The sequence below is a fragment of the Genypterus blacodes genome, unplaced genomic scaffold (genome assembly GCF_046128005.1).
Source record: "Genypterus blacodes isolate CSIRO-AG114 ecotype Tasmania unplaced genomic scaffold, CSIRO-AGI_Gbla_v1 ptg000064l_1, whole genome shotgun sequence".
NCBI classification, from domain to species: domain Eukaryota; kingdom Metazoa; phylum Chordata; class Actinopteri; order Ophidiiformes; family Ophidiidae; genus Genypterus; species Genypterus blacodes.
The window spans coordinates 3,198,530-3,218,786 of NW_027466876.1; the positions used below are offsets into that span (position 1 = coordinate 3,198,530).

At 43.8% G+C, this 20,257-nt stretch overlaps 4 protein-coding genes across 4 annotated transcripts; 1 reads left to right on the forward strand and 3 right to left on the reverse strand.

Moving 5' to 3' along the window:
• Nucleotides 1-233: 233 nt before the first annotated feature.
• On the reverse strand, nt 234-2,696 carry LOC143004190 (lactoylglutathione lyase-like). The gene is made up of 6 exons (XM_076155112.1): nt 2,524-2,696; nt 1,935-2,017; nt 1,702-1,842; nt 1,277-1,344; nt 1,099-1,188; nt 234-518 (listed from the first exon to the last, which is right to left on the reverse strand). Exons 1-6 carry the CDS (start codon nt 2,590-2,592, stop codon nt 397-399), a joined length of 573 nt encoding a protein of 190 aa, XP_076011227.1. The 5' UTR covers nt 2,593-2,696; the 3' UTR covers nt 234-396.
• Nucleotides 2,697-4,593: 1,897 nt separating this feature from the next.
• Nucleotides 4,594-12,587, reverse strand: bub1 (BUB1 mitotic checkpoint serine/threonine kinase). The gene is made up of 24 exons (XM_076154874.1): nt 12,430-12,587; nt 12,187-12,246; nt 11,730-11,871; nt 11,381-11,577; nt 11,201-11,244; nt 11,004-11,095; nt 10,880-10,917; nt 10,243-10,739; nt 9,859-9,905; nt 9,340-9,761; nt 9,197-9,234; nt 8,988-9,107; nt 8,650-8,760; nt 8,402-8,495; nt 8,153-8,246; nt 7,873-8,050; nt 7,714-7,771; nt 6,732-7,594; nt 6,492-6,592; nt 6,227-6,388; nt 5,855-6,012; nt 5,488-5,665; nt 5,268-5,374; nt 4,594-5,171 (listed from the first exon to the last, which is right to left on the reverse strand). The coding sequence occupies exons 1-24, from the start codon at nt 12,450-12,452 to the stop codon at nt 4,973-4,975; spliced, it is 4,023 nt and encodes a 1,340-aa protein (XP_076010989.1). The 5' UTR covers nt 12,453-12,587; the 3' UTR covers nt 4,594-4,972.
• Nucleotides 12,588-13,026: 439 nt separating this feature from the next.
• dynlt1b (dynein light chain Tctex-type 1b) lies at nt 13,027-14,547 on the forward strand. Its single transcript, XM_076155076.1, has 5 exons — nt 13,027-13,097; nt 13,280-13,321; nt 13,792-13,915; nt 14,132-14,209; nt 14,375-14,547. The coding sequence occupies exons 1-5, from the start codon at nt 13,071-13,073 to the stop codon at nt 14,443-14,445; spliced, it is 342 nt and encodes a 113-aa protein (XP_076011191.1). The 5' UTR covers nt 13,027-13,070; the 3' UTR covers nt 14,446-14,547.
• Nucleotides 14,548-14,557: 10 nt separating this feature from the next.
• Nucleotides 14,558-19,792, reverse strand: tmem181 (transmembrane protein 181). Its single transcript, XM_076155075.1, has 17 exons — nt 19,687-19,792; nt 19,297-19,400; nt 18,876-18,943; nt 18,319-18,409; nt 18,093-18,214; nt 17,817-17,933; nt 17,603-17,683; nt 17,377-17,476; nt 17,151-17,281; nt 16,975-17,066; nt 16,826-16,883; nt 16,620-16,722; nt 16,486-16,537; nt 16,297-16,379; nt 16,094-16,183; nt 15,938-16,004; nt 14,558-15,850 (listed from the first exon to the last, which is right to left on the reverse strand). Exons 1-17 carry the CDS (start codon nt 19,692-19,694, stop codon nt 15,766-15,768), a joined length of 1,452 nt encoding a protein of 483 aa, XP_076011190.1. The 5' UTR covers nt 19,695-19,792; the 3' UTR covers nt 14,558-15,765.
• Nucleotides 19,793-20,257: the final 465 nt, after the last annotated feature.

Consider the following 20,257-nt stretch of genomic DNA (forward strand, 5'->3'; position numbering starts at 1 on the left):
ACAACGCTCACGTGAAGTGTGCAGCGTTTGAAACCGTTTGAAGTTTAGGTGTTTTGCTTTTATAATAGGAGCATTTTTAAAGAAGCCCGGATGATCTTTCCCCTTTGTATTATAATAAATAACTACTGCTACTCTTCCATACCATTGTTGTGTGTACGTGCGTGTGCGTGTGCGTGCGTGCGTGCGTGTCAGCAGAAAAGGGCAATGCCTCGTACAGAACAAAAACCAACAAATTCATAATCCGTGTTTATAAGAGGATAGGTGGAGACAGAGAGCTTGGAAACTGTTAGAAACAAAGTAACAAGAAAACCAACCATGGGACAAGGAGGCAATGTAATGTCTTTACAGGACCCGGGTGCAACATAAGGCTGAGGTGTGTGTCGCTGCTGTGTTATCTCACTGGGCTGCACCGGGTCCCTTCTTTAAAGGCGACATCATGGCAACCATTCTGTCAGGGGTGAAAATCTCAATCCAGTAGCCGTCTGGATCCTGTATGAAGGCCAGGTCCTTCATTTTACCTGTGTTTAGGATGACCGGGAGCATGAAGTCAGTATACACACAAGATTTGCAGGTTCCCACTTGTTGAGCTCTAGCAGCCCGTGAGCTCCATCTCCTGGTTGGAATACTGCACATTACGTTCTCGGAAACCGCGCGCGCGCGCGCGCACGCACGCACGCACGCACGCACGCACGCACACACACACACACACACACACACACACACACACACACACACACACACACACACACACACACACACACACACACACACACACACACACACACACACACACACACACACACAATTTCAGAGACAGTTCTGAGCCATACACACCACCTGAGCAGGGGCAGTTCTATTCTTTGCATATGCAGATATAAATGTATTTTTTGTTGAGTTCCTGATGTATTCAAGGCTTTCAGATGGACAAACCAAGCCAATGAAAAATGTTCTGGACATCTAGACAGCCAAGAAAAGGGCTCTTGTGAAACTAGGATGAAATAAACAATAAATACTTCACACTTCCCCCCACCCCCCCCCCAGACCAACATAATCACAACAAGTGTCTCCTTGCAAAATGAAAGCAGAAAACAAACGCACCTTCATCTGGTTTCTTGACAAACGTCGCGCCTTGCTCTTTAAAGAACGCACAAGCCTCGTGAATGTCGGGAACGGCGATGCCAATATGTCCTGCAACGGCGAGAGAGGCAAGAGAGGCGACTTGACATACAGAGCACACGGCAGAAAATGCAGGAAATTAAAATGATGTTTCATTTACCAAAACCTTGCGGTTCTGTGTTCCCGTTGTGGTAACACAGCTTGTTATCTAACTCCGATCCCCAGTTACTGACAAAACAGAAGACAAACAAAAGTCAGATTCTTCCAAAAAGTGAAAGGACAACATGTCTGTAAAATGCCTCAAAAACAGAACATCATTTTATTCCTTTGATTAAACTTTGGTTATAATCCAAATACTCTGCTTTTGTTTACCCATTTATGTCTCTATATAATGTATACATGAGAAACATTCACGGTCCCCTGAGGATGAACCCTTCGGAATTTGGTGATCCACTTTATAACGATACGTGATGTCATTATCAAAGTAGAAGGAGAGGTTGAAGTGAGTCAGTGTGGAGACGATGTGCCGTTGCATCAATGCAGTAATGTGAGGGTCAGTGGGGGTCAGTGGGGGTCATGACGTACTGTGTGAGCTCCACGGTGCCTCTGCGGGAGAAAGTCCATGCCGTCCTCTCCCGGATGTCGGCCGGGATCTCTGCTTTGTCCTCGTAGCCCAGGAGGTAGTGAGTGAAATGCATCGCTGAGAAGTCGACTTTCTGCAGCAGCCTGAAGAGACGACGCAAAGAGAGGGGAGACAGAATAACAACATGACCACGAGACCAGAGAGTGAGAGAGTGAGTGAGTGAGAGAGAACTCACGTCATGCCCAAGACTCTGGTATAGAAGTCCAGGGATTTGGCCGGGTCTTTGACCCTCAGCATGGTCTGCTGCATCATGTAGTCCTGCACACACACACACAAAGAGAGAGAGAGAGAGAGAGAGAGAGAGAGAGAGACAGAGAGAGACAGAGAGACAGAGAGAGAGAAGAGAGAGGAGGGGGTTTACAATTGCCAAAACAATTTAGTGTTGTCTTGCTCTTGCAGCAGGATCTGTATGCTGTGTGTGTGTGTGTGTGTGTGTGTGTGTGTGTGTGTGTGTGTGTGCGCGCGCGAGCGTGCGTGCGTGCGTGCGTGTTCAGAGAGAGAGAGACAAATACATATCGTGTAAACAGTTTTTAACAGTTAAAACCGGTTTCAGAATGTTGGATTGCACAGCTGTACACCAACACACCTACACATTTTAAAGGTCTCCCTCTCTCTCTTTCTCTCTCTCTCTTCCTCTCTCCTTATCTCTAACAGGTTTGACTGCATTACAGCCCCGCCGCAGAGCTTCCTCACACAGAGTAGCTACACTGAAAAGAAAAGATCCATTACACTTTTCCAGGTGTTGAGTTCGAGTCCCGCCTCACCTCGGTGATGAGTCCACCTTGTTTGCAGGCTTCAGCCACTTGTTCGTCCGTCAGAGGTCTCCCACTCATGGCTCACAGATCTGGCTCTACGTGTGCGTCTGTGTGTGTGTCTGTTTGGTACCGAATGAGCGCAACAAGAGTTCTCGCACACCTTCTGGTGATGCCTTCAAATGCTGCTCAAGAAAAAACAAACAAAACACAATCAAGCCTGCTGATGCAATTCCGGTGCTTTTCGCTGTGATGGTAGAAGTTTACACAGGTTAGAAAGTACTCCGATTAAAGTAATGCATATATTCAATTGAAATAGAAGTACAATTTATGAGAATTGAACCAGTGAACTGGTCAAACCCAGCCAGAGAAGAGAACACATCATCATCACTTCATCAAGTTTTCTCTTGTATTTTATTGTTATGGCGCAGTTTATGGAATTTGCAAGACTAATTATGGAGGAATCAAAACGCAAAACTATCTCATTCAAATCCAGACTCTGTGGAGGCATATGGACATTACCAGACTCACCTCAATGTCCTGGACGCCCCTCAGATCTGCTCCAACTAGTCCTTCCTATCAGGTCACAGGCTTGTAAAATGCGGATTGGCGTGCTTTCCGTAAAAAACGCTTCACTGCCTGTGTGGAGAGGAGAAATCTGATAGTCTCTAAGGTTTAATCAACATATTCAGAGTCAGATCAGTCACTGCAAGGATCCAGTGTCTGACTGTAACTTTGGAACGCTGCTCTCTAGGCCAGCACAACTGATTTGAATGTGCAGCTTTATGAAGAATAATCTAAATGCGTTCATAATGGCAACAAATCCTAGAATTGATGAGCATCACGTTGAATGTGTGTGAATCATGAGGGAAATTCAACAGATAGTGTTAATTGACTGACAGCTTCTTTGATCAAAGGCGGGTAAACACACAACATTCAAACCACACTGACCAAGGCGCGTCTCGGTGAGTATGTCGCTAAATTCTCAGCAGAAGGTCCGTGAGGGGGTGCAAGCTCTGAGTTTGTGTGATATCATTTCCATGTCTTTCCGTTTTCGTGGAAGTGGAGAGATTACAATCTAGATCATTTGCTTTAATCGGTTGTTCCTTAGCTGCGCTTCCTGTTTATCGCAATTACAATTTTCATTTGACAGCAGTGAAGGCATCGCGATTTTAAGGCGTCCTCGTTCTGGGTGGGGCGGCCTTACGGTGCCTTCACGGACTGGCATGCCTGGATAACGGTGTGCGAATACTGTCGAAAAAAAGTGGGAATTAAAAAGTGGATGTGAGATTCCACCGAGTGCCTCACACCGCGCTGCTACAGCGTCACACTCACATGGAGTGTCTGCTGCAAAGTAGATGATTTGCAGAGAATCAAAGTTATAAAAAGTGACAAAAAGCACTTTATTTGTTTTGTTAAACCTATATATCGTTTCTTTTTTTAACTCTAAACTTAAAAACTTACCGATCATCAGTGAAATTGGAAATCATAGCTGACACAAGGAGAACAAACCCTTACTTCTTATCAGGACCACAAAGATTTCACTGGTGTATGAATTTAGCTCAGATTAACATGATCGAAAATGAAAGATTGGAGCTTTAAATCAATATCAACATTAACCACAGGAGCCAAAACAAGATAGGGATTCACTGCAAAACTAAATCAATGACCTGTACACAACTTTAAACATTGCCTCCAGACTCGTTGGAAGAAAAATGAGCAACAAGTCTAGACAAGTGACTGCAATTTGCAGCTCCGACTGGGTGAACGTACAGACGCAGTGAAACCCAAAAGAGCTGCTGCATTCAGTTTGAATTCATGTTTAAGAACTAATCTGTTTCATAGAATGAGATCAGCCACAGAGGCGCTCACATTATGAAACAGATGTTCAAGGAAAAGTAACTTATTACACTCACTACTTGGCTTTTTGACAAAATTAAACAATATTGTATTCATACTGATATAAAGGCTAAAAGAAAAAAATCAAAAAGAAGTATATACAGTGTGTAGATCTGTATAGAATGTACATATTGATTCAGCTAAATCAGATTATTATTTGAATAATATCTCAAAAGCCACAGCTGTTAATGTCATTTTTATTCTGAAAATACAAACATCACTCCCAGGAAGTGATCATTTGAGAGAAGATCAAAATGAAATGGAATAAAACTAAACAATAATTACATTTTTTGCATGTACAAGTTATGATCGTCCTCAAGTGAACTCCACACGGAAATAAAATCAGATAACTTAATTGGGGTCAAAATAAAATCACAATGTGAAACCTCTAAAAACATCTACAAAGCTAGGATTTAGTTCTCTGGGTCTATGGGGAAGAAAAGAGAGAGAGGACAAGGTGTGTGATGAATCGGATGAAGAAGAAGAGGCGAGTACGTCCGGTGTAGGGGAGGAAGCAGATGCGGAATAAAGGAAGAGGAGGACGACAAACCAAATGGTGGATTTATCTGCGGGCAGACTTGTGGCTCTCCAGCAGAGGAACCAGCAGTCGGCTCTTGAGCGTCGGCAACTTGCTGCTGTAGTTCTGCTGCAGCACGTTGGTCAGTTTGCGGCGAAGGCTCGGCAGGCTGGGCGGCGAGCGGCAATCGGGCACATTCAACAGCGTGTGGAAGAAGTCCAGCCACAGATCACTGTGAGGGTTTCTGAGGAGGAGGAGGAGGAGGAGGGGAGGAGGTTACATGGAGTTTACACATCTGAGCTTGAAGCTGAATTCATCTAAATGCCTTTGGAGGATTTACCTTCTAAATACAGCATTTGATTTCCACACGCCGTTTTCATGCGTCACCTGCATGTACGTCCCAAACAACATGCAGTGCACGGTCCCTGCAATCCCAAAGTAATCCGTCTAAAAGGGATACAACACAGGATGTAAGTTAAAGAGATACCTTTAAAAAAACAAACCCAGAATAATTAAATATGTTGGACAATAGTGTAGAGTTCAAATACATAATCCTTTACCTGATAGTTCCAAGGTTTACCACTGATCATCTCAGTACACTGGAAACAGGACGTCATACACCTGCCAGTGAAAGCAGTGCCCTCTGGGAAAAGCTCCATGTCGATGCTCTGTCCGAAGTCGATGAGTGCGAGGCCGTGTTCCAAGTTGTCCTCGTCAAAACATTTGTTCTCCAAGAACCTACAATTTTGGAATGACCACTTTGTCAATATACATTTCATTTGGTAGTCTTACTTTGATATGGAAATGAACACATTCTACCCCTTTACCCCAATCTTACAAATACATCATTTCAATGTGTGTTTTACGGGAATATTCATCATGCTGTGAAATAATAAATATGGTGATTAATAATGAATGCTTGCTCACCTCTCTCCCAGCAGGAAGTTGTCAGGTTTGATGTCGCCGTGGACGATGTGGATGCCATGCAGTTGCTCCACCATATGCAGGATGCAGATGGTGAAGTACATGACCAGCGGCTGGGGCATCACCTTGTCGCTCAGGGTTTTGTAAAGGTTCACTGCATTCTGGGGGACAGAGTCAAATCATGTCAGACAAATCCGTTTGAGGTAAAGACACAAACATAGTGCAGTGGTATTACACTTAGTTGCCAACAGAGGGCACAACTCTGCATCCAATCCAAACACAAAGCACCACTCCTCCCTATCAATGTACTGTATATTACCGTTTCTGTGCTACAAACAAGGTGTAAATAAGAAACCTGTGGTGATGTAAACCTACCAGCAGGGTGCCGTAGTTGTGCAGCTCGCCCAGCAGCACGCTGCCGTTGTGGAAGAAGTGGGCAGAGTAGATGTTGCTGTAAAGGTGGCGAACGGCAGGCCGCAGCCGAGCGTCCAGCTGAGTGGTGATGTAAAACTCCCAGGGACCGCCTGGCTTTTGAACCTACAATCACAATGATCACAGAGTTTAAAACAACTCCAATACCGGCTGTGGTTCAAAAACCTGTTAAGAAGAGAAAGGTTGTGGTTTAGAGCCGCTGTCTCACCTTTAACACCATCTTCTCTGAAGTCTTGGGGTCAGTAGCCTGGTACACTGCAGCAAAAGCACCTTGTCCGAGGATGCAGTCAACTCGTAATGACGCCGTTCCTGTCAGCGTCCAAATAAGGTCAGTTTAAAAAAAACAAACACTTTTTGCAGGTTTAAACTGAGATGTGTTTGCTGTCACACTGGACATATTACACCAAATAGTGAGGTAATAATCAAATAATGGAGTTGTTCTCCTTACCCATGCTGATGGTGGACTTGGGGGTGATGTTGGGCATTTGGCATTGCCAGGTGACGCATCTGGGGTGAGAGTTCAGAGGCACGGCGAGTGTGGAGAGCAGACCAGCGATTAGCTCGTCACTCCAGGGATCCTCCACCAGAGGGCCAGCAGCAGACGTGGGGGACGTTGGATAAGTGAGCATCTCTACTGTGCCCGTCTGCCCTCTTTCTGGACTCATCGGTTCGTCCGCAGTGTTGAATTCTGGCTGCTGCTGCTGCATGGGGCTCATGGGCACGTCGGTGCAGAGCTGTGGCTGTTGTGGACTCATCGGGACGTCCGTGTTGTGATGGAGGAAGGCACCTTTGGTCTTTCTTTGATGGGGAGTCAGGAAGGCATCCAGGTCTGGTTCAGCTATGACCTCAGGGCTTCTGATAGCCAACCAGTCCAGTCTGGGAGCGCACTGTGGACTCATAGGGACGTCATAGATGGGTTCTGGGGCTGCTGGGAGACTGGAGGGTTTGTCCAAATCCTCCCTGATGGTAAAAGGTTTGCCTGTGGGCTCGTCTGAACTCTCAGCTATCTGCGAGGTCAGAGTATCCGGTTTAGACGGCTTCTCGGGGCTGACGAACACTTTCCACCCAGGTCCTGTGGTCTTGGGGCTCCTGAGGATGGAGGAGTCCGTGTGCCCGAGCGTCAGGTCTCTGAAAGACAGCACGGCCAGAGGGGGAGGCTGCACCATGGTGATGGAGGAGGTGGTGAGGCAATGCTGGGCCGGGGCGAGTCCTTCCCCCACAATGGTGCCCTGCCTCTCCGAGGAAGGCCCGAGCCGGCTGGCTGCCGTTTCAGAGAGCGTTTCTTCAAGAGGACTCTGCTCTATGATGGGGCTGTGGGACGGGACGGAGATACATGTGAGAGGCCTCCTAATGTCTGATACTGTGATGGGAGAGACATTCAGATGCAGATTTCAGTGCTCTTGCAACCCCAGCAGTGACTGATGACTTACCTGAGCTTTTTGGACTGGCGCCTGATGTAGCCATTATCCTCGGTCTCACAGTTGTTCTCTGTACGACAGAAAAAGTCTTTAATCGATGATATTCCAACGTCTGAACGGCTGCACACTCACCAGCAAAACAATTGTAATTTTTCAGAGTTCCGTAGTCACCTTGGTCCTCGTACGAGTCGCTGAAGAAAGGAGCTTTCCGCGTGAAGGGAGTGGAGACGAACTGGGCCGACATGGCGAAGTCGGTGGTGCTGTTGGGGCAGGCGGCCAGCGAGTTGAGGGAGTTGTAACGGGCTCCCCACATGGTGTTCTCGTCTGGCATCAGCTCAGAGGGAGTCTCCTGATCGACATCACAGTCCGTCAATCCGAAACACCTCTGACAAAAACCATAACGGCTACAGAATCGTTTAATGAGTTAGGTTTCAGGTTTGCTGGTACTTACATTCGGCTTGTCCGACTTAGACACTGAGATGTCAGACAGAGTCCTGAGTGGTTTGGCCTTCTGAAGAACAGCGGGAGCAGCAGCAGCAGCGGCACTGACAGAACAAATAATATGTAGATTAGCATTTCAGGCAAAGGAGGATCTGACAATGTGTGTGGGGGAACAGGAGGAAAATAACCAGTAAACACCTTTACCTCCAAATGAAAGTATCCTAAATCTGTCGGTACAAACATACCGCATGCTTCTTACCTGCAGTTCTCTTTGTCGTTGTTGTCGTCTTGGAAGATGGTGAACGCAGCTGTGGAGGGCAGCGAGGGCTTGACGAACGAAGAGGCGCCTCCTCCTGAAACATAACGAAAGGGAGGGAGGGATGAACCTAACCATCACACTCTTCTTAGAGAACATACAGAAGCATTATATGAATGTTGCTGTTGTTTAGGATGACATCGCAATGTACAAATGTAGCTGAATCAGCTGTGTGTTTATAGCACACTTACCATGTCCTGGATAGCTGGGATTGAAATCATTCTCATGAGCGTGCTGCACTGAGGAAGTGTTGCATGGATCTTCCAGGAGAGTGGGAGCCTGGAACATGTCCATGATCACACCTGGATGATAGGAAACCGCTGTTATTGGCAGAAGACGGACTTGAAGTTCGCTTGAAGTGATCAGATTATAAACAGCCAAATGGAGCACCAAAATAAAATACATTCCCAGATTCATGCAGTTCCCAGTATGTCCACATGTGGGTGTGTGTTTAAAATGAACAGCTGGGACCTCTTGTGGCATTATAGAGGTTAAAGGTTGTTTTTGGACTCTACAGGTTGATGCTCACCCAGTGCCTCCCGTGTGTTGACAGTGGGAGACGGTAGCACCCTGGAGGGCGTGGCTTGAACAAACCCAAGTGAATTATTAGGAGTGATGTGAGACAGATTAGCTGTGCCGCCCTGTGACACTGAGAGAGGGATAGAAAGTATGAAAACACTCAGAAATCGCAGATTGCGGGGATATTTCTTGTCGACTTCTGGCTGACTGGTAACTTACCATCTAATTTCTCCTCAGGCTGACTGACTGGAACATCCCTGGAGGGAAAAACAAAGACTTTCAACTCTCTGCATTGTAAGACTTTATGTTTGCTGGATTGATTTGCTTGTATGGTTTTTTGAACAGATTTAAAAGCTACTCACCGATTTGTAAGGATGTGTTCATGGAAGCTGCTTGCCGGAGGACGGCCGTCCTGGCAGAACACGTAATTATCAACGCCTGAGATCTGTGTGTGTGTTTGGAGCGCCGCACGTGAGTGCTGGAAGATGTCGGGCTGCTGAGCCGGCTGAGGCTGAACCGCAGAGACCTGGATGAGAGACGCTTGATCTGTGGACGTCAAAGGAGGCGCCGGTGTAGAGAAGGAAACACTACGGTCGGTCAGGACAGAGGGATGATGGGATGCCTCTGACCCGAGCGCGCCGGTCTCTTGGAAGAAGCTCGGTTCAGAGAGTAAACCCAAGCCCAGGGAGCGTCTGCTGCTGTGGCAGTTTGAGGGCCGCGGCCGCGCAAAGGAATGCTGGTTAATGTTGGGATTCAGCCCGACTGCCGTTTCTGCTTTAGGCAACTGGAAGAAGAAAACAAAAGGAAGGCATATTATAAGAAAGGACCAGACGGAGCATCTCTGTGAGTTTATATTTGCAGTGTTGAGTTTGTTTTCTTACCTGCCAAGGTTCCAGTACTTGCTTTACGTCCTCCAAAATCTGCCTCACTGTTTATCACAACAAAAACAGGTCTTACACATTGAAACCACAATAGAGGACAAGAGACAGAACAGAAATCCTACTAAATGAACACCAGTAAGAATCGGCTGATAAGTTCATGTCAATCATGGTAAATCAACTGTTAGAAATGAGTAAAGCCACATGGAATCACACTCCTGAGTATTTCCACACTGTAGCTTTGAGCCGCAGAGCCTCTCAAACATTTTCCTGGGTAATCCCCCAATCAACAGGCTCGTCTTTTAACTGCGGAGTCTGGTCCCCCAAAATCTGGTGGCTTTTTCACAATACATGTCATCCCAACTGAGAAGGAAATTTTAAACTTACTGGTTTCTGTGTATTCTGAAAACGGCTGTTTACTGCGCTCCCTCGCCAGCTGTTCCATCTGCTCCATCTGTAGCTGTTCCATGCGCTCCATCTCCAGCTGTTCCATGCGCTCCCTCTCTAGCTGTTCCATCTGCTCCCTTTCCAGCTGTTCCACACGCTGCCTCTCCAGCTGTTCCATACGCTCCCTCTCCAGCTGTTCCACGCGCTCCCTCTCCAGCTGTTCCACATGCTCCCTCTCCAGCTGATCCATGCGCTGCCTCTCCAGCTGTTCCATGCGTTCCCTCTGCAGCTGTTCCATGCGCTCCCTCTCAAGCTGTTCAACGCGCTCCCTTTCCAGCTTTTCCTTGCGCTTGCGGAAGTAATTTGCAGCTCTGACCTCCTCAAAGCATAATTCCGACCCTTCACACAGGAGTTCGTCCTTCATGTACTCTGCCACGATCTGAACTCCAGAGTTTTGACCGGAGACGATCGCTCCTGAATATTCAGAGCGAGAAATTCTGTAGAGGAGATGAGAATAAGATTATTGCCGGTGAGTGACCAATGACGATTCAGACCCTCAAACAAACAATAAAAAGGTTGGACAAGTTGACTTGAAGGTTGGAAACAAATGTACAGCAAATACTTCACAGCAACTCACATCACTGTAGGCTGTTTGGACTGACAGTCCTCAGGGGGCTGTAAACAAAGAGCGAAGAACGTGTAAGCAGGGGTTTGGAGAATACTTATGGAATTATAAAATCACTGTCGTGGGTCACACACACCTGCGTGTCACACACCTTGCTCTGTGCGACTGGCTCTCTGTGGGAGGACATCTGATTGACCAAATGGGAATTCTGCAAGGGGGTGCGACCACCTGATGGAGAGCAAACGTATCTTTTGTAGAGGACGTTACATGTGAAGAACTTCATTACACACGTGAAGCGCTCTAAGACAAACAAAGGACTAAATAAACTCTTACCTGTTACTGATGTCTGGTCTCTTGATGTTCGCATTTGAAACTCCCTGTAAATATAAACATATTTTTTAGTACAGGAGTTACTGGCATGCATGCTTGTTCGCAGCAAAAGCTATCACTAAATATGAATTCACCATTTAAAAGCAATGTGAGTGTACTGTGTCTTTGTGTCGGAGGACTCACCTGTATTCCTGGAGCAAGGTGTCTGCCGGCTGTGCCTGGTTCTCCATTGCTTTCTGGTACACAGCATCAGCTTGTTCATTCATTCCTCTCTGTTCAAACTGCTGAGCCCAGGCCACATACAGGGTTGCGACCCTTGTGCCGACGCCCTTGCTGTACAGGTGAGTAAACATTGCCTGTGGTTCAGAATAGTAGTTCGCCTGAAACAAAGAGTAACATTTAATGAACTCTGGGAAAGTCTGATTGGCCTCTGTGTGTGACGAAAAGCAGAATAGGACAAATCCATGCGACCTGGACCACTCAAGCTTAGATCACTGTGATAAGAGAACACAGATATTTTCTCCACACTTACACATCTGATGCAGTAGTTCACATATCTGATGTCGTTGGAATATTGCTCTTCCTGCAGAAATCTTTGCACAAGTCTGTCAAACACTTGAGACATCCCACTGGCATCATCTGCTGGTACTCTTTGCTCCAGATACTCTACAAACCTAGGACAGTGGAAAACGCTTTTTAGTTTACAATCCTCGCTATATTTACCAGGTTCGAATGGTGAATTTTACACAATAAGGATTGATTAATGACCACTTTGTTTGACTTAAAATGTTTTTCTTTTGCTTGTTACTTAAGTTGTTATTGCTGTACTAAACTACATTCTATTGTCGTGGTTCTACATTTTGACCACTTCATTTACATACGTCATGTACAGAAGCAAAATATGAAATAAAAGGTTACAGTAATATTTAATCCAACATTGAAATTAGTATAAAGTCGCCAAAAAGGGAAATAACAGGCAAAATACTCACTTGTCCCACGGATACAGAGGGTCGTCCCCTGTGTATGAGCTCAAATTGGCTTCAAAACATCTAAAAGAGTAAAATTATATGTAAGTCAGAGGATACAATATCAAAAAGAAGCAGTTTCTTGTCTAAGAGTTTTAAAAGTAATATAAATAAGCGATACATTTAACTAGCTGTATCGTAAATACAGCCGCTAGCAGAACGCTACCACCAGTTACAGCAATGTTCACGTAGCTCGTGCTGACTTACTGTAAACTCGCGGTAATATCCATTTCCTTTGACTTTAAAACGATCGACGATCGAAAACCAAAAGTTAACGCGAATTGTGTTTACTAACAACTATAACTCATGATAGATGGCTAACTTTAGCCACGATTTGTTGTCGTTAGCTTGAGTCGTACAGCTTCTCCTACCCTATATTTGAAATTTCGCGATCAACCAATGGCAACGCGCGGCCCGTGCGCGTGTCGTTAAACCACGCCCCATTGAAAGACAAACTCCCCGGTTTGATCACAGTTCAGAGACTTCAAAATAAAGTATCAATTGGTGTATAAGAATTATTTTTGTACAGCATGAATTGGTAAATAAACTAAAAATTAAGTTACAACATATAGGGCGCATTATCATAGCAGTGTAATTGCATATAGTATCGTATATTCTATTTACTCATGTTTGGTCTATTAATGATAACAGGTACCGCTTTCATTCGGAGAGTGCTGCTGTATTTTGTTTCTCGCTTATTTATTCTTGTTCAAATGTAGGATATTTAACATGTATTACCATATATTTTTGTTACGTTGTCAATAATATATGGCGAGATTACGCCTTTATATTGAAAAGGCATAACCGGAAATCACCGAATCCTCTCAAAATTAACGACATAGAGCATAATGGACGGTTATCACACCGAAGAAGAGGTGGGTTGGAAATATTACACTATATCCACGCCTTTGTTTTACCACACAGAATAAGCTTGTATGTGAAGCCTCTGAACGTTTGTGATAAGATAACCCGGAGGAGCGACTGTACTAGCTAGCATCCGGCTAGTTCACTGTGGCGATATACGTCAAACTTTTCGCTTTTCTTTCTTATTTAACAGACTGCGTTCATCGTTGAAGAAGTAAGCACAATAATTAAAGAGGTGAGTGTTTAAAGCTGCTGTCATTTTATCTACTTTTAACTAGCGCATTGCTAATCCTGGAAGATAGTGTTAAAGTTGGTTGCTATGGACACGATGATGGTTACTAGGCACCGTTGTTATGTATTTACTTAATAGCCATGTCAAGTGGTGACTTACTGCATAATGGTAAATGAAAAGAACAGCTTGTGCCTTTTTTACCTTTTTGATAAATAGTAAATTTTGAAATGTCACCATTGATGTTATTCGGTAGTCACACTTGTGCCAAAGTGAGTTTAATCTGTGTTGGTAAATCGATTTATCTGTGATTTATTGTTGATGACAATAAATCAATCTGCAATTCAAATAGATTTTTTTCAATTTATTTCAGGAATTTAATTGAATATTGAGTCAGGAGACAAAGGCAGATTCTCGCACCAAATGAAAGGCAGATTTAATGTCGAAGAAATTATTATGATCACCCGTTTTTGTAGGCAGTAGAATCAGTCATTGGGGGAAACACGTACCAGCACAGCCGAGTGAACCAGTGGACCGGCAGCGTACTGGAGCAGTGCCTCGGCCAGCTGAGTAAACTGGGAAAGCCTTTCAAATACATTGGTATGTAGCGGTGCCCTGTTGGGAATAAATATCACAGTAACCACAATCATCGTCAAATATAAATGCATGTTTGCATGCTTTGTATTCAGAGCAAGCAAATGTAAACAAGAAATTGTGAATAATTTGAATTGAAAATGTGTGTGTGTGTGTGTGTGTGTGTGTGTGTGTGTGTGTGTGTGTGTGTGTGTGTGTGTGTGTGTGTGTGTGTGTCCTCAGTTAACTGTATCATCATGCAGAAAAATGGAGCAGGCCTGCAAACAGCCAGCTCATGCTTTTGGGACAACTCCACTGACGGTACAATAAAATGCAAACATACAGGTTTTTTTAGCAGAATTGTGTAATCGGAAATGTGTGTTATTAATAGTAGTGGATGCATGGTCCGTTTAGCTGAATATGCATAAAGAAGGTGAAGTAAGGTGACAGTAAATGGCTGAATGTTTTGTATCTTGCACCCCACAGGAAGCTGCACAGTGAGATGGGAGAACAACTCCATGTATTGCATCGTTAGTGTCTTTGGACTAGCAATCTGAACTATAATATACTTCCAGGATTTCCAGAATATGTGCAGTTTTTGCATTTTCTTCAGATTGTTAATATTTGATTGTTATATTGTATGTTCCCATCAAAATCATTAAAACAGTATGATTATTACACTTTGCTTTATTTACATGACAAGACAGAGTGCTGCATGTGCGGTTTTGTTTTTTTTTATAAATCAACAGAAATTGTCAGTTCCTTCCCACCACAGTGAGCTCATTCATTCTGCTAAAACCACCAGAAGCTACATTCATACTGAAATAATCAAACATATACAATCATTTACAATGTAGTGCAGAGGAAAACAGTGATCTGAAGACAAGGCACCATCTTGATTAGAATACACTCAGATATGACTCATAACAAACAATAATTAAGTTTGCTGTTTTCATCCATAAACTGAAACCAAAGGGTATAATGACTTGATTTCTTAGGCAATGTGAGAGAAATTGCATTGCAGAAAAAAAAAATACTTAAAAGAGTTATTCGACAAAAGAAACTTCATTGTTGGCCTTAAAGCGATGTATTGTGCATTAAGAAATAGTAACACATTAGTGGTTCTTTAAATTACAAATACACAGTTCATCAAAATCCACCCACGTCATCAAATACCAGTGTCATGATAAATTACATTTCTCAGCTGAGTGCAATTACAAAGCAGCAGATCTTAGTGGTTTCTGCTCCAGTCCCTCTCATTTTTGACACGTCTTTCGTTTCACACATAGAAATGATTCCCCTCCATGTTTAAAGCAAATTCCTGCTTCCCATAATGCACTGGATACATTGGGTGCCACCATCTTTTAGTTCCTATCAATGATACCATATGTTGGCTTTGGCCAGGTTCTCAGGCGCAGTGATGTCAGAATGATGTGAGGGCTGACAGCAACGGTAGAAACGCCTCAGTCCAAGCAGAGAACAGTGATTCAACATCCAAGTCGTAAAAAAAAATTCCTCTGTATAAGGAATGACACATATTGGCACTTTTCCCTCTTTTTTACAGCCATGAAAGTTGTGAGGAAATGCTGGTCATTACAGAAACAAAGATGACAAATTCTTAAAAATAGAGAAAGAAAAAAGTGCAGTTTTATGTTCAAACAAAGCGGAAGTTAAGTTGGACTGGCTGCATGCCTTCATCTCAGTAAACACACATGTCGGGAGACATCGGCACTTTTCTTTTAAAAATATATTTATGTACACTTACTGTATATCATTTTGCATTAATGATGCAAATACTCCTTATTTACACGAACACTTGAAAGTTTGTTATATTCTATCCCCAATTTTGCCGCCAGGGACAGAAGAAGAGGATCCCATCAGTCACTGTCACTTGAATCCTTGTACTTGGCCGTTGCTTTGATGGCGCGACCGTTTTGTAGAGGCATGTCTTCATAATCGCTCCTTCACAAAGACGAACAAAGTCAATTATGGACGTTTTCTGGTTATTCTCCAATACACTGAATCGAGTTGCAGATATAAAAAATTTACCCGTAAATGACTTCATCGTCTGAATCGTTCAACATGGAGAAGGCAGGATTATCCTTCAACTGGGAGTCTTAAAAACGAAAACAAGATTGGTAGTTACATTAAGGTTCTCATGTGCTGCAATGTTAAATATTATGACAACACTGCTGTAGTACTTACCGTATAGGGCGTTTTTAGAAGGAGAATACACAAACGCCAATGTGTACAAGTAAAAGTTGAGTAGGCCATAGAATGATAAAAACTCAGCTGGTAAGGTTGGAATTAAGGAACAATTCCTCACTAGTTAAGCAGTCAATATGTCATCTTATGTGGTACAGTCTTAGCAAATGTACGGTCAAGATCAGTGACTGGCCAAAGGATATAGTTCTGGTAATGAGTGGACAATTCAGCCACAAAATTGTCTTGGAGAGCCTTGGCACCAAACCGCAGGTAGAGAATGACCATGCTGGAGGAGAGAGAGAGAGAGAGAGAGAGAGTGAGAGAGAGGGACGTTTAGATAATAACGCATTAAGCCGTGCTGCAGATTCTTCCTGTCCTGTCCCGTCACAAACCTTATGACGAGGACAACAAATGTCAGCGCGGTCAAAAACTTCAGACGGAGATCTGGGGACAGAAATGAGGCCGTGCATTAATACGGGGAAACAATGGTTAGGCTGAAACACGTCAATCAAATAACGGCTGATACCTGAGTAAGGCATGTTCTTGAGTTCAGTACAAGCTCTGACGATGAGGAAGATCAAGTAGAGGATGTAGACGGCAACGACGATCAGGAAGAAGACCTTCATGCCCTGGAAAACACGGGAGACGCATCTTAGGATGGTTTCATTCCATTTATCCAAACTTGATTTCAATTCATATTTCATTTAATCAAATAAAATTAAGCAAACTCACCTCAAAGTTTGCAATGTCCACTTTGTACTGGTAGGTTGGATCTTGGAGTTCATTCACCCTGCAAATTCAGGAAGAGAGAGACGATACTTTCAGTTTTGCAGCAACTCGGAATTCCGATCGGGCTTCTTGCAGCCACAGCTCACACTCACGTTTGCCATATGCCCAGCGTGACAGACGAGAGCCACAGGAGGCCGACGATGACCAGCTTAGGCAGGTAAAAGGTCGAGCATCTCCTCTCACCCTGACAAAACAAAGTAAGCGGCAGAAATGAATTAGAGCGTCACCTTTTTTTTCAAAACAAATGCAGTCTAGAGGATCCACCCACCTGAACCCTGATGCCGTGATAGACGCAGAGCCAGAACAGCAGCAGGGCGCAAAGGAAGAGAGCCTGGAAAAAGGCGTCCAGCGTTCCCGGAAACCAGCTGTTCACCAGGAAGGACAACGGGAAAAAGGGATCTGAAGGGGAAGAAGATGGCTTCACGATAAGGAACAAACACCAAACATGCAGGAAGATTTGTTCCCAATTTGAAGGAATAACAATTGAAACTAACCGTTGTAGAGCAGCAGCAGAGGCAGCAGGACCGACATCCACTTCTGCTCTATGCCCCAGTCCCTCATGGAAAACTTCCTCAGCGAATGGGCAAATATACACTGAGAAACACAGAAACGAATTCAGGGGAAGAGTCAATTGTGAGCCATGTCTTTACCCCAAAATGCTAGAAACATTGCATTTACGGAAGTTTATAAAAGACGCTCAACAGGATGAGGCACACGTACCGTCACCATGAAGGTCAAAACCACGAAGACGAACCGGAACCAGATTTCCACTTGTGAGAAGGTGGGGTTGTACATCTTCCACTGCAGAAGACAAGAAGAAGGCAGAGTGAGAGAGGAAGATTGAAAAACACACGACAACGGCGACCACGTCCAGTCAAATAAACGTCTCAGGATTGATCGATTATACTCATACTTGATAAATCTCGTCACTTACCACAAAGTTGACCTTGACGTCATAGGTGATGTTTTCTAGATTCTTGAATCGGACCACGACCTGGTACTGCATGTAGTTCAGGTAGCCCAGATGAAGCACGATGATCTCGTCACATTTCTGCAAGGACGGATTGAAAAAACCATCAATAGATAAATGATAAATAGATCAGCGGCCTGTTTATCTGGGGCATTTCATTCTCTCCTACTGCGGTATTGGCTGCTCTTGCCGAGGTGAGTGATTGATGAATCCCGGCTGCGTTATTTGATTGACACTTACAGCGCCGCAGTGTAGCATTCGTGACTTCTGGTGCACGTCGTTGCGGATCTGCATGATGCTGGTGTCCTGCATCACTCCCTTGAGCTCCACGTTGATCTCGAAAGGCTGCTGGAAGCCACCGACTGAGAGGCAGCAGAGGAGAAACACAACGTGATCACACACACCAACACACACCTTTGGGTCAGAGCGAGCGGGTTTACGCTTACGGCAAATTCTGTCGTCTTACCGTTGCTGTGCTCCACTTGCATCAGACAGGTGAGCCAGAGCTGCTGGTTGTAGGTGGTTAGAGGTGGGGAAACTAGATTGAAAGGCCCGGTCTGAAAACAAACAAGGAATTAGATCATCAACCTGCTCATTCATTCATTTGTTTGTGGAGCAGTTATACTAACTAACACGGTTCTTCTTCAAATACATTCAGCGCTCACATGACTGAGCTCTGTCCGTGTGCTTCTTTGGCTCTGTAGCCAATGAATGGAACACACTGAGGTTAGTATTATGCTGTTTACTGACAGATTTACACGGCTGCTTGAGCTGCAAAAGCAAATTGAGTTGTTACTGTTTACATAAAATAAGAGGCCGTAGACATACCGTTGATTAAATCTAATTATTACCATTCAAAATACACACAAGAAGGTTCTCTTAGGCTCTCTGACATTAATTCAAGATGCAAGTTCAAGGTATATTACCATTTGTTACATATAATATAAATATATGGAATAAACTGCAAATGCCTGACTTCAAACTAGGTTTACGTCATGAATATGTCTTTAAAACGTAACTTACCTTCACTGAGTGGTTCTTTACAAGAAACTGATCACCACTCAGCTCTTGCTCTGTAATAATCCTAGGACCTGAAGTAAAAATATACAAAATATAATATAATTTAATCACAATCATATTAAATTAACATATAAATGGTCAGAAAGAATTAAATATAGATAGATAGAACAATGAAGCAACATGAACTGAGAGAATGCACACAGCAATTTAACGTTTTCCAATATCACTGGAAATCTGACTGAAACATACATGTAACATACATACAAGGGTTGAATGATACGTTTTAAGCCTACTACATTAGTCAACAACATCTGAGGCAAATTTGGTTACAGCAAAAATATTACTCATCATTGGAAAGAGGGAAGAGTTTGATTGACTCACGTAAAATGGCTCTATTGACAAATCGAATATAAATCAACTATACCTGCAATCCCAATGAAGACTGTGAAACCAAAGCAGATCAGGAAGACCACGAAAACCAAGACAAAGTGTCTCTTTGACAGGGTGTACAGCCGCATGGGGGCCAATCTATGCAAGGGAGACATTTCAGGGAAGTGAGTGCACAGTCATACACAAACACTGTAACTATCACAGTTAATAACATGCAACTAAACATCTGGGAACACAATCAAACACAAAACAAGAGAGATTGCGAAACTTTACTGCAAACAGCTGGATGTCAACACTGCTATCTGCCGTGCTAGTTCTCGTTAGCGGTAATAGATGGTAGAAGACAGCAGCAGGGCGGTTTCTATACATAATAAACATCTTCGAGCGTCAGTTATGATGTTCTTCGAACACATCTTCTACTTACAGCTCCATTTCTTTCGATTCGCAATCTTAATGGCGAGAGAAAACCCTACAATTCCGCCGCAAATCCACATCCGTGTAGTAGCAGCATCAGTATGTGTCGACTGGAATGCAACGTCATCGAATGGGCGGGGCCTATGTCACGTCACAGCAGTGGAGCGGAAATGGAGTCTAGCGGACGTGTTTATTCACCTTTCAAAACGCCTTAATTCATTCTATATTATAACACTTCAAGGCAAAGGTAGCACCTGAAACAGTCACACACCTTCTGTTATAGTCAATATATTTAATTATGTGGGTGTGGGTTTGTTTGTTTTGGGCGAAAGGCGATAGCGAGCTGGAACAGGTCTGCGCATGCGTATTGTGACATTCATCGTCAACACTATTTTACCGATTTAAAGGAATTTGTTCCTTAAATGACGTGCGTTGATCTTTTTGATCGTTTTGTTTTTAAATATGTATGTGTATTTTTATACCCGTTACCCAATTATAACTAATTGGAATTCTTAATGTTTTTTGTAGCAGTGTCAGGTGAAAAAGCATTACACATAATTTGAATGTATTATTTATCTATC